Source organism: Athene noctua, chromosome 4 (genome assembly GCF_965140245.1).
Source record: "Athene noctua chromosome 4, bAthNoc1.hap1.1, whole genome shotgun sequence".
NCBI classification, from domain to species: Eukaryota; Metazoa; Chordata; class Aves; order Strigiformes; family Strigidae; genus Athene; species Athene noctua.
Window position 1 is genome coordinate 66,088,625 of NC_134040.1, and position 14,686 is coordinate 66,103,310.

The 14,686-nt window shown below is 36.8% G+C and overlaps 1 protein-coding gene across 1 annotated transcript in view; it reads left to right on the top strand.

Annotated features, from left to right (window-relative positions):
• FHIP1A (FHF complex subunit HOOK interacting protein 1A) overlaps nucleotides 1-14,686 on the top strand; it is a 100,363-nt gene that overhangs the window by 48,005 nt on the left and 37,672 nt on the right. The window contains exons 5-8 of the mRNA XM_074905619.1: nucleotides 3,987-4,219; nucleotides 5,589-6,215; nucleotides 10,976-11,134; nucleotides 12,424-12,510. Of these exons, the coding sequence (XP_074761720.1) occupies nucleotides 4,118-4,219; nucleotides 5,589-6,215; nucleotides 10,976-11,134; nucleotides 12,424-12,510 (975 nt within the window). The 5' untranslated portion in view covers nucleotides 3,987-4,117. The remainder of the gene's footprint in view (nucleotides 1-3,986; nucleotides 4,220-5,588; nucleotides 6,216-10,975; nucleotides 11,135-12,423; nucleotides 12,511-14,686) is intronic.

The window sequence follows — 14,686 nt, forward strand, 5'->3', positions numbered from 1 at the left end:
AGGCAGAAGTGTTGTGAGTATAGACAATTGAAATGGCTCTAGAAGGCATATGTAAGTGGACTTGACCTTGTAATAGGGTTAAACAACTGTTAGATAACATATGGTTTAATTGCGGAAAGTTTTACCTGCTAAGAAGGTTCTGTTATTGTGTGGCAGGGTCAAAGTATTAAACAGAGCAGTGGTTTTTGGAAGTAGAATTTTGAATGGACCGGAGGAGATATGTATCTGCACTTGGCAGAACTATCACATAGTGGAGTTACACCTTGATCAGGATGAAGGAAAGGCTAAGTTGTAGAATCTTAACCATGAGCCGATTAAAATAAATGGTTACTTTTGTTCTTAGTATCACCCAAGTTCACTTCTACCACTTTCTCCATGAATCAGTGTTTTATAAATTAATTCATTTTCTCACATTTGGACTCAATACGGTCAGGTTATTTGCCCTGTTTAATTGGAGTTAGTTTTACTTCACAGGGAATAATGTGATGTTGCAGTTAGGGTGGCATGTTTAGTCTTGCAAAATAATCAAGAAAACCTACTGATCTAGTAACAAAATCTGCTTACCATAAATATAATGAATGTATTCTTTCAACTACTGCTATAACTAGAGCATGCTAACTTTAGATTGATATGTATCTTAAAAGATAGTATCTCTTCCAATTCAATTATTTTCCTTTTTTAAATAGTTATGTTGTTTTAGAATCTACCCTGTAACCACTTAAGTTGTCAAAAGCTTTGTATGCTTTTTGAAACACTGTTACAGTCTTTGAAGTCTTTGAAGCCTATACAGTCTATTAGTGTTTTGTATTACTAAGGAAATCCCAGCATCCCAAGATGCTTTCTAAGCTGGGAATATTTGCTTCCTTAAGGGAATTGATTTGATTTTAGAAATATTATTTCATGGTCTGCTTGTTGCCATCTCTTTACTTTTAAATTAGAGTTGAATAAAAAGCCATGGTATTGGTCACTGTGAGTATAATGTCTGTGCTCTTTCACTACTCTTAGATTTCTGATCTGATAGCTGGGCTAGATGCAAGTGAACTTAGCTCTCAGCAACTTAATGTTTGCTGCAGGCAAGTTGTTTTCTGCTAATAATTTAGTATTTTTTTATTCTTCATATGATGCTTTCTACAGTGTGTTTATGATTACTTTGTACAGTAGGAGTGAATATTCAGAAAGAACTGTTAGACTGTTAGAATTTTACTGAGATGTTATTGTCTGTCACCAAGGGACAAATGATCTTTTTAGTGACTCCTTGTTACTAAAGATGTAAGTGGCTTTTATCTTGTGATTGTTTGTACGTGCAGTATACTGTTAGGTTCAGGTTTTAGAGTACATAAATGCTGGAGATTAATTTCCTATTTTACAGTTTGTCAATTGCATACTTCCAAAGCTCTTATCAAGAAATGGGGTAATGTTTGCGCCTGTAGTAACAAATATAGTAAATGGACCAGGCAGGATGCATGCAACGTCAGCTAGAGGAAACCTTCCTAAAAGTTTTCTGTCGTTGGTAGCATAGACATTTCTAGAGGTAGCAACACTGGAAGCCCTTGCTCTTCTGATCAAGTGTCATCTAACTCTGAAAAAGATCTGATTTGAATCAAGATGCTAGCAGTTGTTAATGACATGTTTATCTGAGACCGCCGAGTGTTGTATTTGAGTGTGCCCAAATCAGAACTTGGAAGGAGCAAGAAGCTCTTAAATATCTTGCATAGATAGGACCTTAGGGGTCCTATTATGCAGGAGATGAGGAGACACCTGCTTGTCTTGAAGACTCCTTTCACAGGGGCTGTATCTGTTCTTTATATATGGCGGCTAAACTTAGGATATCCTTGTGTGGGAAAAGATGTCCATACAAGTGCAGACTGTAACAGGCATCTGCTTAGACAGTAAGCTGCTAACAGAGGCAGGACTTGAGTGTGCAGTAACATAGTGGTGGTTATAAATTCTTACACAAATGTCAATAACTAGCTAGCACTTTTGTGGAAAGTGAGGTTTCCAGCTGGACATGCAAACATAACAGTGGCTCTGTCACTGGATCTCTTGGCATGTTTCTGTATTTTGAATGTGTGGTGGGAGATATACCATTTCTGTTTACTTTAGTCTTTTCATAGCTGCAGAGAAGTAGGGCAATATTTCAGGAATCTGTAATGACTGAAGCACCAGTATGGAACCTCTACTCCAAAAAAGTATGTTTAGAGAGCTACAAAATAGAAGTCGCTGTTTAAAGAAGGGTCTGTCAGATGCAGAGGGAATGAGTATTGTCTTGAAGTTTGTGGAGTAGAGTCTGAGGCTGGGATAGGAAAGATGCATGAGGAAAAAAGGAAATTGCAAAGGCTAGGGAGGACAGAGAATTAGAATGGATTAGAGGAGAAGAGAGGGTAAAGGGTTAAATAGTTTTGGATTGTCTGTGTGTGGTACATCCTAGAGCTCTGCATGCATCTCAAGAGTCATATATCACTGATCCTTGATTTTTATCAGCATTCTTGAAGAAAGCCATAATCTCTTTTATTGTAGTTTACCAGCTTAAATAATGGACCAGGGCGATCTGAAGTTTCTGATTCTACTCCTGGTATCATACTGCTGTAGTGCTGACATAATTTGTCATGTGATATCTAGATTCATAATATTAATTTCATTTATTTAAATTCTTAAATAACATGCAAAGACTACATTGAAACAACCTCTAAGTTATAAAGTCAAACAACTCTTAAATTCTGGATTTGAGCTTGCCTCTGCTTTGTGTTAATTAAGTTCTCTTGCTGCACCTTATGATACCATCTTTAATTACACGATCACATTAGTTTTTCCAAAGCTGCTTGCTTCACTGTGTGCATAGGACAGATCTGCTCAAAGGGTGAATCAGGGCTATGCAGTGAAGGACTCTTTTGCCTGGAAGAGTCTGTTGAACTTTTACTGAAATTGGAAGAAGAAGGGCTGACAAAGAGGGAACTGACAGGAAGTAGACATGTGATCTGAAGAATAGGTCAATTAAATATTCCTTTGGATTATTAGGTATGGTATTAGTCAAACTACTTGGAGCAGGCTTTTTTAAATGGTCTCTAAGCATACATCTTGTTTTCTGAGTGATTTTTTTGTAGAAGTGTTGAGCTCTCAGAGCTGTAATCAAAAGCCACCAGAAGCTGTGCACTTAACATACAGTGGTAACTACTTAAGTTGGTAATGATAAAAAAACTTAGATATTGGTGCTTGAGGGTGTAATATGTTCACTTAAGCCTCACAACTCTCTGGAAGATATCTGTCTTTGTTTCGTTTTAACTTTCCCGTGCAGGTGCGCAACTACTTTGATACTCAGATATCTTGGATATTAGCTAATGGATGAAAAGCATGTTTCAGTGTTTGGTCTTATTCTCATAGTCCTTTAGTCCTTAAATATGACATCTCAAATTATTTGACTTTGGATTTTTCTGTTGTTTTATCTGTTGTGCTGTTTGGTTTTTGGTTACTTTGTTACTGATACAGGTACATCCTTCTGCTCCCAAAAATCCCATTGTTTTCAACTGTTTATGATATGCTTTCTGGCAGAAAACTTTAAGTATTTGTAATGATATCTTATTCATGGAAAAGTTGGTTTTAGAAAAAAAATAGAGAAACAACCTGTGCTTTCTTCACCTGTATAGTCTATACAACGTCAGTTACTGAGAAACACTGGAGACGTGGTAAGATAGCAAAAACATTGTAATGAAAAACTAACAATGTTTATTGCATGAGCTTCTGTTATGCATATTTGTTTCAGTAGCACCTTAATTCAGTCACTGATGTCAAAAGTTTGAGCACTAGAAACTGTTATCATGAGGAAAAGTTTGAGAAGATGATCCCATATAGCATGCTTAAAAAAATTCTATCCTCAAACTGAATTAAAAGAAAAGATGTTAGTGTTCTCTTTAAGTATGTTCTTTTTTGTTATACACTATAATTTGATGTGCATACGTATATGTGTGGTTTTTGTTTTGTTTTTGAAACAGATTTCTGTGGATACTAAAGCTCAAAACACAGTATCAATCTCACCATGATGCTTGAACATCTATAACTAACTACAGGATTTAAAAAAGGAATCCATTATGGCTTAGTTGGCTTGACCTTTGGAAAATTTATAATGTCCTCTGGAGCCAGTATCAGCAAAAATCGGCAGGCTCCGAGCCTGCAGGGTGTTGACCCAGAAACATGCATGATAGTGTTTAGAACACACTGGGCACAGGTAATGTTAATTAGTTGTATTGATTTGAAGTAGGCTGCATTAATAGGAATTTGCTTCATTCTTCTATTGAGATAAGCCTGAATTGCTCAGGAACAAATGTCTTTCATGTAGTAGATGACACTGAAGTGTTTTTAAAACAAAGGTAATTGACCTTTCAAGGTATGGTTAGGCTTTACTAATCACAGTTTGAACTCCAGATTTGCATCTACATGGGAAGCAGTAGAGCATGGTAATATCTTACGGAAGGCCTAGATCTTCTAACTGGCTTTCCTAGTGATTCACTGTGACTTGTACCCTGTTGCAAACATCTGTGCTTCCTTTCCTTGTGCGGGGTAAGGCTTGCTTATCTTTTGTAAAGTATATTAGATACATAGTGCAAAGGTGTATGCAGCATTGTTTACTATGGATAGATGTAGATTATGTACTTGAGCATATTCTAAAAATTGTTTGCATGTCATCAGAATTATAATTGCTTTTAGGCAAAGATATTTTGCTCTGAGCACTGTAGGTCTTATTTACTGCAGTAATACGAATAACTGTTTATGCAAAATTGATTTCTGTGCTGCTACTTTTGGTGTTATTTGGCTATTCTGAGAAGGAAGCCAGACAAATGGTGGTATTCCTGAGATGTTTCCAGAGTCAGAGAAGCCATTGCTCAAGAGTCACCTTTTCTCACCTAACTCTAGTGATGCTGTTGTGTTAGGGGACCTGCTGCTCCTTTGTACTTTTGTGGCAACTATTCTCCACAAAAAGGCTAAAGCCAATGATTGTTTCACAATGAGGTTCATTGATTGTGTGCAGAACGGAATTTAATCCCGGGGTATAAGGGCTTGATGACAACTGTTACTCAATCCTAAATCTATATGGAATGTTGCAAGGGTACGTGGGCATCAGTGGCCATTTGGTATCATATAAGGCAAGGGAAGGTCAACTCAGTGGGCTTCTGCTAGTCTTACTGCAAATGCATCTCATGATCTTGATACTCCTGAGCACAGTTACTCTGGCTATAGAGCATGCCCTTTGATTTTGGTCCTCTGTGACAAACTTATTTCAATCATTGAAACTCACTTTCTGAAGACTAAGAGAATCTAGTTTATCCATGCTTCAAAGAGCCCCAAGTTTCCAGCAATAGGACAAGGGGCTAATGTAGGTGCTTATGAAAAAAAAAAAAAGTGAATGAAAGCATTACGTTTTGGCCTTGTACATGCCAAATATGAAACTTTTAAATTTAGAAAGTTTGACAGACAAAAACTAAAAGAATAAAAAGAGTACATTGATTCTGTTCAGCAATTTTGATGTCTTTTTCCATATAGGAGTAAGTGCATATTTATTAAAAATGCATTCAAATAACTGGTCTGCCTTTGTTTAGGTTCTGAAGATCTTAGAGAAGCATGATCCTTTGAAAAACACTCAGGCAAAGTATGGGGCAATTTCACCTGATGAGGCCAGCACTGTTCAGAATTATGTGGAGCACATGCTGTTCTTATTAATTGAGGAGCAAGCAAAGGATGCCTCAATGGGGCCTATTCTGGAATTCGTGGTCTCAGAAAACATCATGGAGAAGCTTTTTCTTTGGAGCTTACGACGAGAGTTCACTGATGAAACAAAAATTGAGCAACTCAAAATGTATGAAATGCTAGTTACTCAGTCTCATCAGCCTTTGCTGCATCACAAGCCCATCTTGAAGCCTTTGATGATGTTACTGAGTTCCTGCTCAGGAACAGCCACTTCAACAGTGGAAACAGAGTTGGTCATCCTCTTGAACCAGCTTTGCTCTATAATAGCCAAAGATCCCTCCATTTTAGAACTGTTCTTCCACACCAGCGAGGACCAAGGAGCTGCCAATTTTCTCATATTTTCATTGCTGATTCCCTTCATCCACCGAGAAGGAACAGTAGGCCAACAGGCCCGTGATGCACTGCTTTTCATAATGTCTCTGTCTGCAGAAAACAACGTTGTTGCAAACCACATAGCAGAAAACACCTATTTTTGCCCAGTAAGTTGTTATTGTTTTGGTTGATCTTCAATGCTAAACTGTCTCTCCTGTATTCTTCTCATCCTTTTCTGTCACTGATGTGTTGTAAGACATTTTTTCTGCTAACAGCTATTTCACAAACTGTAATACCACTTAAACCAGCCCTACTAACAAACATGGTCTTGCTCTTTGTTTCCATACCAATGTCTTGTGCTTTTGGGCCAGCACAAGTGTTTTTGCAGTGACACAGTGAATTGAATTGGGAAACTGATTGAAGTTGTAGCAGAACTTGGTGGGAGGGAAACCTGTGCTGTCTCACTGTGAGGCCCCTATGAGATTCTGGGGGTGATGGGAGTGAGAAATGGGGACAGAGTGTTCTGATATTGTTTCTGGTGGCAGTGCTAGCTGAAGCGGGCTGTGCTTGCCACACTATAACATCAGTTCAATAGCTCAAAAAATGTGTGAAAATAATGTGTTTATAGAAATGCAGTATTTCTGCAAGATAAAAGGGAGACTTGCTCTTTGTCACAGAATTGGATGTTTCTATGGCCATCTCAGGCAAGCCACCATCTTGCTGTGTTGTACTCTATTACAAAACTTGGTAGTAGTGTTGTGTCTGGAAAATCTGTCTTACTACGTGAATAGAAAACCTTTGCTGTTAAACAAATAATCTAATTTAACAAAGCAAGTTGCCCCTACCGCAGTTTTAAAGCTAAAGCTGAATGGACACCTGCCTCTTCATGCCTTACCACAAAGATCGGTCTGAGATCTGCAATGGATGGGTTCAAAACTGAATATCATCTGTAGAAAGGTTGTTCTTATGTGCTAATTTTTGGACTGATATTTTTATCTTTTGTGTGGCTTGCATTTTAGTTTAATAAATGCCAGAACAAATGAAGTGAAGGGAAGCCTTACACACAACTAGTACAGCAGAGAGCTTCAGAGCAGAGAGCACTAGAATCCCTGCCTTAAGCATTAGTTCATGACAGCTATTCCAGCCATAGGTTTCTATTTACTCTGAGATTGCTACATCCTTTGAGCAGTAGGGCAGAGCCAGGTTTGCAGGCTGGTGGAGGCCTGTAAGTTCCAAAACAAAACTTCTAAATGGTTTCTTCTGTCAGTTGTAAATATTGCATCGAATTTCTTATGCTGAGAGACTCCACTTGACCTTGTTTAATAGATGCTGCTAAAGAATATGAACTTGATTCTCAAACTATCCCTGAGACAGATACCATTATTGGATTCATGCTATAACTTCTATAATTACATCTTCCAATTAATTTTAAAAAAAGTGCACCCTTTTTACACTGAAGATAAAAGCCAGCTATATTAACCTTCGAACAGCAGGGAGCCATGATTGACAATCACTCTAATTAGGAAGGCTTCTTGTCAAAATGTGCTAAAATCAGACTTTTCTGAACAGTAATGAGACCGGCCTAAGTCTATAATAAAACTTTAATGCAATGCCATAGAATTAGCTCACTAGCAAAACATTTTCTGAATTTGAGTTTGATGAGCTGAACAAACAGGTTTTGTTCTGGGGGAAGACTGCAGGTATCGGTGACATTGCTATATAAAACTCATATTGGTGCAGATGTGGCCTCAGCTACCCTGCAAAACAGCTAGTGCAGTCCTGTGCTGGTAGGAGCAGTGTTTGGATGGCACTGTGTTGATCCTATTTCTGGTTCTGGGGCTGAGTTGGTTGGTAGTGTATCAGGTTTTCTTCACTGTGCCTTATTGCATGGTATAGACATGCTCTGGGATGGGGTCTGGCCATAAATCTCTGCTGCCTCATACATCTGAATCAGTGTTAGATCTGTGCCGAAGTGAACCTGAAGGCTTTCTTAATACTGTTTTTTGAAGTAACTTTAGTTAGCAGTTATTTAAACCTAGGTTGTCCATAGTATTCAGAACTGTAGGTGAATAAACTCTAAAGAAGGAAGGGGACAGACTGCAGTAAGATACATCACTGACAAATGTTTTAACACAGAATGTATAGACAAAGCATTGGGCAAAGTTTTCTGATTTCACAGAGATTTTTCTGCTGTATTATTTTTTTCATGTTTTGGCCTGAAAGTTTTCTGAATCTGATTGAATATATTGTCTGTTCAGCATTATAATAAGAAAGAAAAAAATGTTTCTAAAGAATTTTGAGCAGGATATCATCTTAAAGTCTCTCCATAAAACTTTGTAAGCACTGCACAGTTTAGGAAAGCAAGTATTAAAGTAGAAGGAGTTGTATGGCTCTGCAATGTCCTTGAAAAGTTGAGGCTGCACAGAGATAGAAAGACTATAGATGTGGGAGAAAGGCAATTATTAAAGGGAATTGATTATATATTAACAACACATTTTAATCATATAATGAGTCTGGGATTACAAATCATGTAGTCAGTGTCTTCTGTGAGTCAAACTAAATAAGTCAAGGAGATTGGTTTGCAGAGAGACTCATGACTCTGGTGAGAAAGAAACTGCTGGAGATGCTTGTAAAAGTAGATGAGCACGTAGGGTTGACATGACAAATGTTAGGAGAAGTTTAAAAGGACACTGCTCTGGTAAAACAAAAAATAAAACCAATTTTGCCCTTCCAGGATGTGACCTCATTAATTTTCTTCCCTTTCAGGTTTTTTATTAATATTTATCATTTTACTGATTAAAACTCCATAATGTAGTCTGTATATGTGCGTTGTTTCATATGCCTACTTATAGAATGTGAAGAGCTCTGTTAGTAACTTCAAATGGTAATCCTGTTTATACCATATATTTCTATGAAAATTTTCAAAGGTTGTTTTCCTAAAGAGATGAAATTGCTTCCAGTGGCTACTGTCTGTCTCAGGGCTTAGAAACATAATTTCATAGAGCCATTTGTGTTGTACTTTGTAGCAAAAATAAGAGCTTTTTAAACTGTACAGATTTTATCAACTACATCTGTCACTACTTACTTCAGTAAGTCAGACAAACTAAAGAATTCTTTGCTTCAAGACACTGACTGATTGTGAGTTCACTGCTCCTTTTAGTGGAGAGTAGTATGTTTTGTTCAAGGTCAGTTTCTTGTGCTTAAGGACTAAACTTCCATATGATGGAGAAATGTGGATAGTACACAGCTCTGAAAATTACCTTGCTTTCATAGAGGGTAAGTATGTGTTTATGAGTAACAAATTTTAAGTGGGCAATGGAAAATCAACTGCATATTAATTAACAGGTTGCAACACAAAAGAAACTCAAGTTCTTACTTCAGAATTTTTTCCTTCATAGAGTCATCTGAAGCCTGAGTTTGTGAGTCTAAGTGTGTGTGTATAGGTAGTTCTACAGGCCTTGTAAGATCTTTCTAACTTTTTGCTTTGAGCTATTCTACCATGAGAGAGAAAAAAAGCAAAAAAGATTCTGGTTATAGAAGAATGTGATTGTACAAATAAAGCTTTGCTCAATGGCTTTAGCTTCTTAGTTTTTTAACATATCTCTAGCATCTTTCTTTATATAGCTATGTGTACAGCGCAGTGTGCTAAAGCAGTGAATCTTCTACAGTATTTCCCCCCGCTCCTTAATATTCGGCTTAATTATGTATGGCAGAATAAATCCATCTTTGAGAATCCTGTGATGTATGAACGGAGAACATTCAGAAAGATAGTCTTTGACTGGATGGGTTAGCAATTGTTTATGCTTGCATATGATCAAAACTTGAATCCCCTTCTCTGAACCCTTTGTCTTTGACTTGCACATTGTCAACTGTTTTCTAATAGATAAAACAGTTGTGTTTCATCATAGCTTTGACTGTCTATCCCTATAGATGCCAAGTGGCTCATTTTAGAAAGAGGAAAAATTCTTACAAGAGTTTGTTGAATAAAAATTCAAAATATTTCCATCAGGCTGAGTCTTAATGCTCCCATTAAAATGAGGATCATCTTAAAAATTATCCCGAAGTTGTATAAAATCATGTCAGTTGTAAATAATATTTAGAAAGTTTCCAGCTTCAAATAATTTTAATAATTAAAAACTTGATCTGAAACTACCAATACTCCAGATATAGTCAGTAAAATTAAAAAAACCCTTTTGGCAATGTACTTCTAAAATTGTAACTAAAAATACAACATTATGTTTCAGTGATATATTCCACATAAACCATTTGTAAGCCTTAATATCACTGGAAACAATGCCTATACAGTAACTTCTTTCAGGCACTTTATTTCTTCCCTTCCCTCTTTCAAATAAATAAGAAAGTAAAATGAGAAGTTATGAACAGTTTGAATTTTTTTAAAGTGGATTCAGCTCAGTTCAAGTGCCTAGGAAAGAAAGTCAACATCTATCTGTGGTCTGCAGAGGCTGAACTTCATTTTTGTTGATGGGTCATTCATATTTCTAAGTGAAATCACTTTGTATAGGCATATGTAAGCAGTAACATTCAAATCGCCAGCGAAAGACAAGCTGTAGATTAGATATATTGCAGTGATGGCTTCTTCTGGAAGGGACTGGAGGAAAGTGTAAAATGATTGTAGAAGTATTTTAAAAGTAATTAGAACTTTGTATTAAAAAAAAAAAAAAACAACAAACCAAGACAACCTGATTTTTATCCATCACTTTCTCCTAAATACCAGCTCTTGAAAGAAGGATATTATACAGAAGGCTCTTTAAAATATTAATGTCTTTCTGCCACAGGACATCTTCAATAGGAAATGAAATTAATCTCGACTACGTTACTAAAACTAGTAAGAGAAACCATTTGTGGGATTGTCATTCAAGCAGATGGGCAGTTAGAAAGTTATTTCTCTTCTGTTTTTGAAATACAGGTGCTAGCAACAGGACTCAGTGGCCTCTATTCATCTTTGCCTACAAAGCTGGAAGAAAAAGGAGAAGAGTGGCACTGTCTGCTGAAAGACGACTGGCTCTTGTCACCAGCCCTTGTACAATTCATGAATTCCCTTGAATTTTGCAATGCTGTGATACAGGTAATGGAGCAGAGTTGGCCTCTCCTTTTGAAGTAGTAGGTTTTTATACATTCTGCAGAATATTTTAAATTACAGAGTTTATTTACTTTTATTAATGCGTGGACTTTTAAAGTTACACTGAAATAAGTTTTTATAAAACAAATGTTTTGTGCTGTTTGTCCTGGTAATAAGGCTGAATTAATGGGTTTGGTTTTCAGGTGACATGTTTCAAACGAAAGCAGTAGCTTTGTTTAGTGGCTTGGTATTTCACTGTGTAACTGGGAGGATTTTCTGTTTAAAAAAAAGCTCAGTTACTGCAGGAATTCTTGCTCTGTGCATGGAATGGCCTTCATGGTGTGGCTTGTTCTGTGTTGACACACAAACTTTGGCCAGAGATTAGAAATTGACAGTATGGCCAAGAGCTCTTGCTATTTACTACTTTTCCCCTGGATCACAGCATAGGAAGGGCAACCCTTTTTCTTCCCCTTTCCAAAGTAAGGGTTACAAATTAAAGGAAGTCTGGAAAGAAATGCAAGTGGGAGAACGTATTTGTGGCCACATGCAGGCTGTGACATTCCAGTCTCTATCTGAACTTCAAACAGAATATATTAACTTAGAATGCTTCCGAATGGCATTTCCTTTTTGTATTTATCAAATTTCTTTTAAATGCATGGATTGATATGTTTTCTTTATGAAAACAAAAGGAATGCTTCATTATAAAAGTAATATTTTGGCTTCTAATAACAGTTAATGTTTTAAAGCTCCTAACCAACCTATTGAATGAATAATGTAGCTTTTGTTTGTATTTCTGTTTGTTTTACAGTGGTTGGGAGAAGGGCATGTGAACGGTATGTTCTTGTCCCATAGCTAGAGAGTGCTTTGGTTTACCTACTCTTAAACCACAGGAAAACATCTGTTCTGCTTGTAAGAGGACAAGTTAACAATGGCAAATCCACCTTCAGATGACCCTGGCAAGGTTTCAGGAGCTAAATTTAGAATCTCAAATCTTCCTCTGATGCATGGGTATACACACTATTCTGTCCATCCATTCATCTTTGTCAGCGTGCAGGGAGATTGAAAAGCCCCGTTCTCTAAATGTGGCAGGCTTACTGTAATTAAACATAGTTTGCGTACTTATTTGAGAAAGGAAAAATCTTTGAGAACCTGAATCATAGCAAATGCTGGTGAGAAGGGCAAATGTCTTGTTAAATGGGAAAGGGTTTTGGTAGTGGATAATAGTCGTCTGTGCCCTGCCTTCTTTTAAATCTCACTGGAACTGTTCTGTGTCTTTCTCTCCCCCACCGTCTTAGGTGGCACATCCCTTGATACGTAACCAGCTTGTGAATTACATTTACAATGGATTTTTGGTGCCAGTAATGGCTCCTGCACTCCATAAGGTCAGTGATGTATGCAAGCATGACACAAAATAGTAACGGGCAAAAGCATTATGGATGTGGTCTCTGTGTAAAGACACTATTAAATGTACTGTCAGCAGTAACTCCATATAACTGAGTAAGTTTCTAGGCTAACATGCCATCTTTCATTCCATACTTTCTATTTACATTATGCAGATTATTAAGCAAGATAGAGGTATTTCTGAAAATGCTTGTCTTAAGTGAAATGAAGAATTAAAATATTTTTGTTGTGCTAGGCTGACATATCAAAAAAGCAGTGACCTTTTAGGCACCATTTCATCATGCCAGACACATTTCTATGAGGATTTTTTTTTTTCTCCAAATGAACATTTTCCAAAAGGAAAATTCCATAAGGAAAACATTCAGTCAAGAAATACTACACTAATTTTAGCAAAGTTGGTATTATTTTGTAGTTCCTTGTCACTGTTGGTAGAGCTGTTTTCATAAAGTGGAGAAGAAATGGAGTTTGGTATCAATTTTATAATGTATTAGGGTGCAATTTAGGTTGCTTTGAAGAAAAAAAAATCCATTTTTCTTTGAATTTTAGGGGTTATCCTTTGCAAAATATGTCACTGATGTTGGAGAATTTTTTTTTTTTTGATAGGCTGTAGGAAACTACATTTTCAAGTGTTGCAGAATATGTGAATTAACAGTCTTCATGGCACTGTAAAAAGAACACCTTTTTTGAGGAGAAAAAATAGGAAATTCTGAGAATAAAAGCCCACCAAAAACTGCCAGGAGAGGATGAATAAACTACTTTTTGAAGGTCTACTAATTTTTACTAAGCCTGCCAAGCAGAAAGCACTGCACCTGTTCCATTTTCTGAGAGGCCAGTAAAACACTGTACCCTGCTTTCTAGTCGAGGACTTGTCTTGGCAGTGCACACAATTCTTCATGGTAAATAGTCACTTACCAAGAAAGTAATAAGCAGTATAGAATCTTCTTCAGTGATTCAGCAGACCTCAAGCATTTGGGAACTTGGCAAAGGCTGAAATAAAATTTGGCTGTGATACAGATCAAGGCTGTAGTCTGTCATGGAGATAGCTCACCTCCTTACCTGAAAGTAATTTTTTTCTATCTCTGTATCTTGACTTAATCCCTTACTGTGACTGGGAATTAGAATCAGAGTGAAAAGCTACCAGCTTTAGGTCAAGGTTATAGGTAACAAGGGAGATATCAGAATGTAGCTATGGAATTCTATTCTTAGTGGGTACTGTTTTTACCTCTGAAGTACTTAAGACGGATTTTAGGTTGTTTTGAATACCATCATGCTGCTGAATGCCATTCTTACTTGACAGTAAATTTGCTTAAGCCCCTATTGGATTGATTATTGCCCTGATGATGTTACTTGAATAATTTAAAGTGTGCTGTTCTGATTACTTTTTTTTTCATGTGATAAACATTTTGTTGAACCTCATTTATAAAGTTGGGTGTAATCATATTTCTCTGGAAAATGGAAATGTTGGCTGCTATGTGAATTTCGAGCCTAGATCTTTCCTGAAGCCCAGCATTTTCTTTGGTGCCTTGTTCTTCCAGTAATAAACCTTTCCTTGATTAGCCTTAAATTTGGCTTTTTCCTCTTTAAAAATTAACTACTTATGTGTATAAACTTCAAACACATTTAATGGAGAAGATGGATTGCACCATCTAGTGGATCTGATATAAGGCTCTCACATATGTGAGAACAAAGCTCCACAGCACAAGAAAACAAGTGGAGGCACATTTGACCTCTTCATTCTTTTTGTGCTTTACCCCACATTAACTTAACAGAAAATAAATATTTTATCTTTGGTTTTGGGACAGATGTCTATGCGCTAACATAGATAATTATGCTGTAACAGCTCTTCCATATATTAAAATGATTTCTATTTGCCGTTGAAAACATTCATGCAAGGTTGAGGAGTAGGCTTTGAAAAATGTATCACCCACTTGGGGACTTAAGTGTTGTAATTGATCTTTAGGTTAAGAAAAAATTGTGAAGGACCAAAATGAGAGAAAGGCATGATGTACCACAATGGTTATTAAAACAGTTCTTTCACTGAACACAATACCAAATGGATCTTGATTTTTATTTTAAACTCAGTGAAGTCTACTTATGGCTGAAGATTTTAGTTTTTATCCAGTCCTTCAGTTTGGGTTGTTTTGACACATTCTTGGT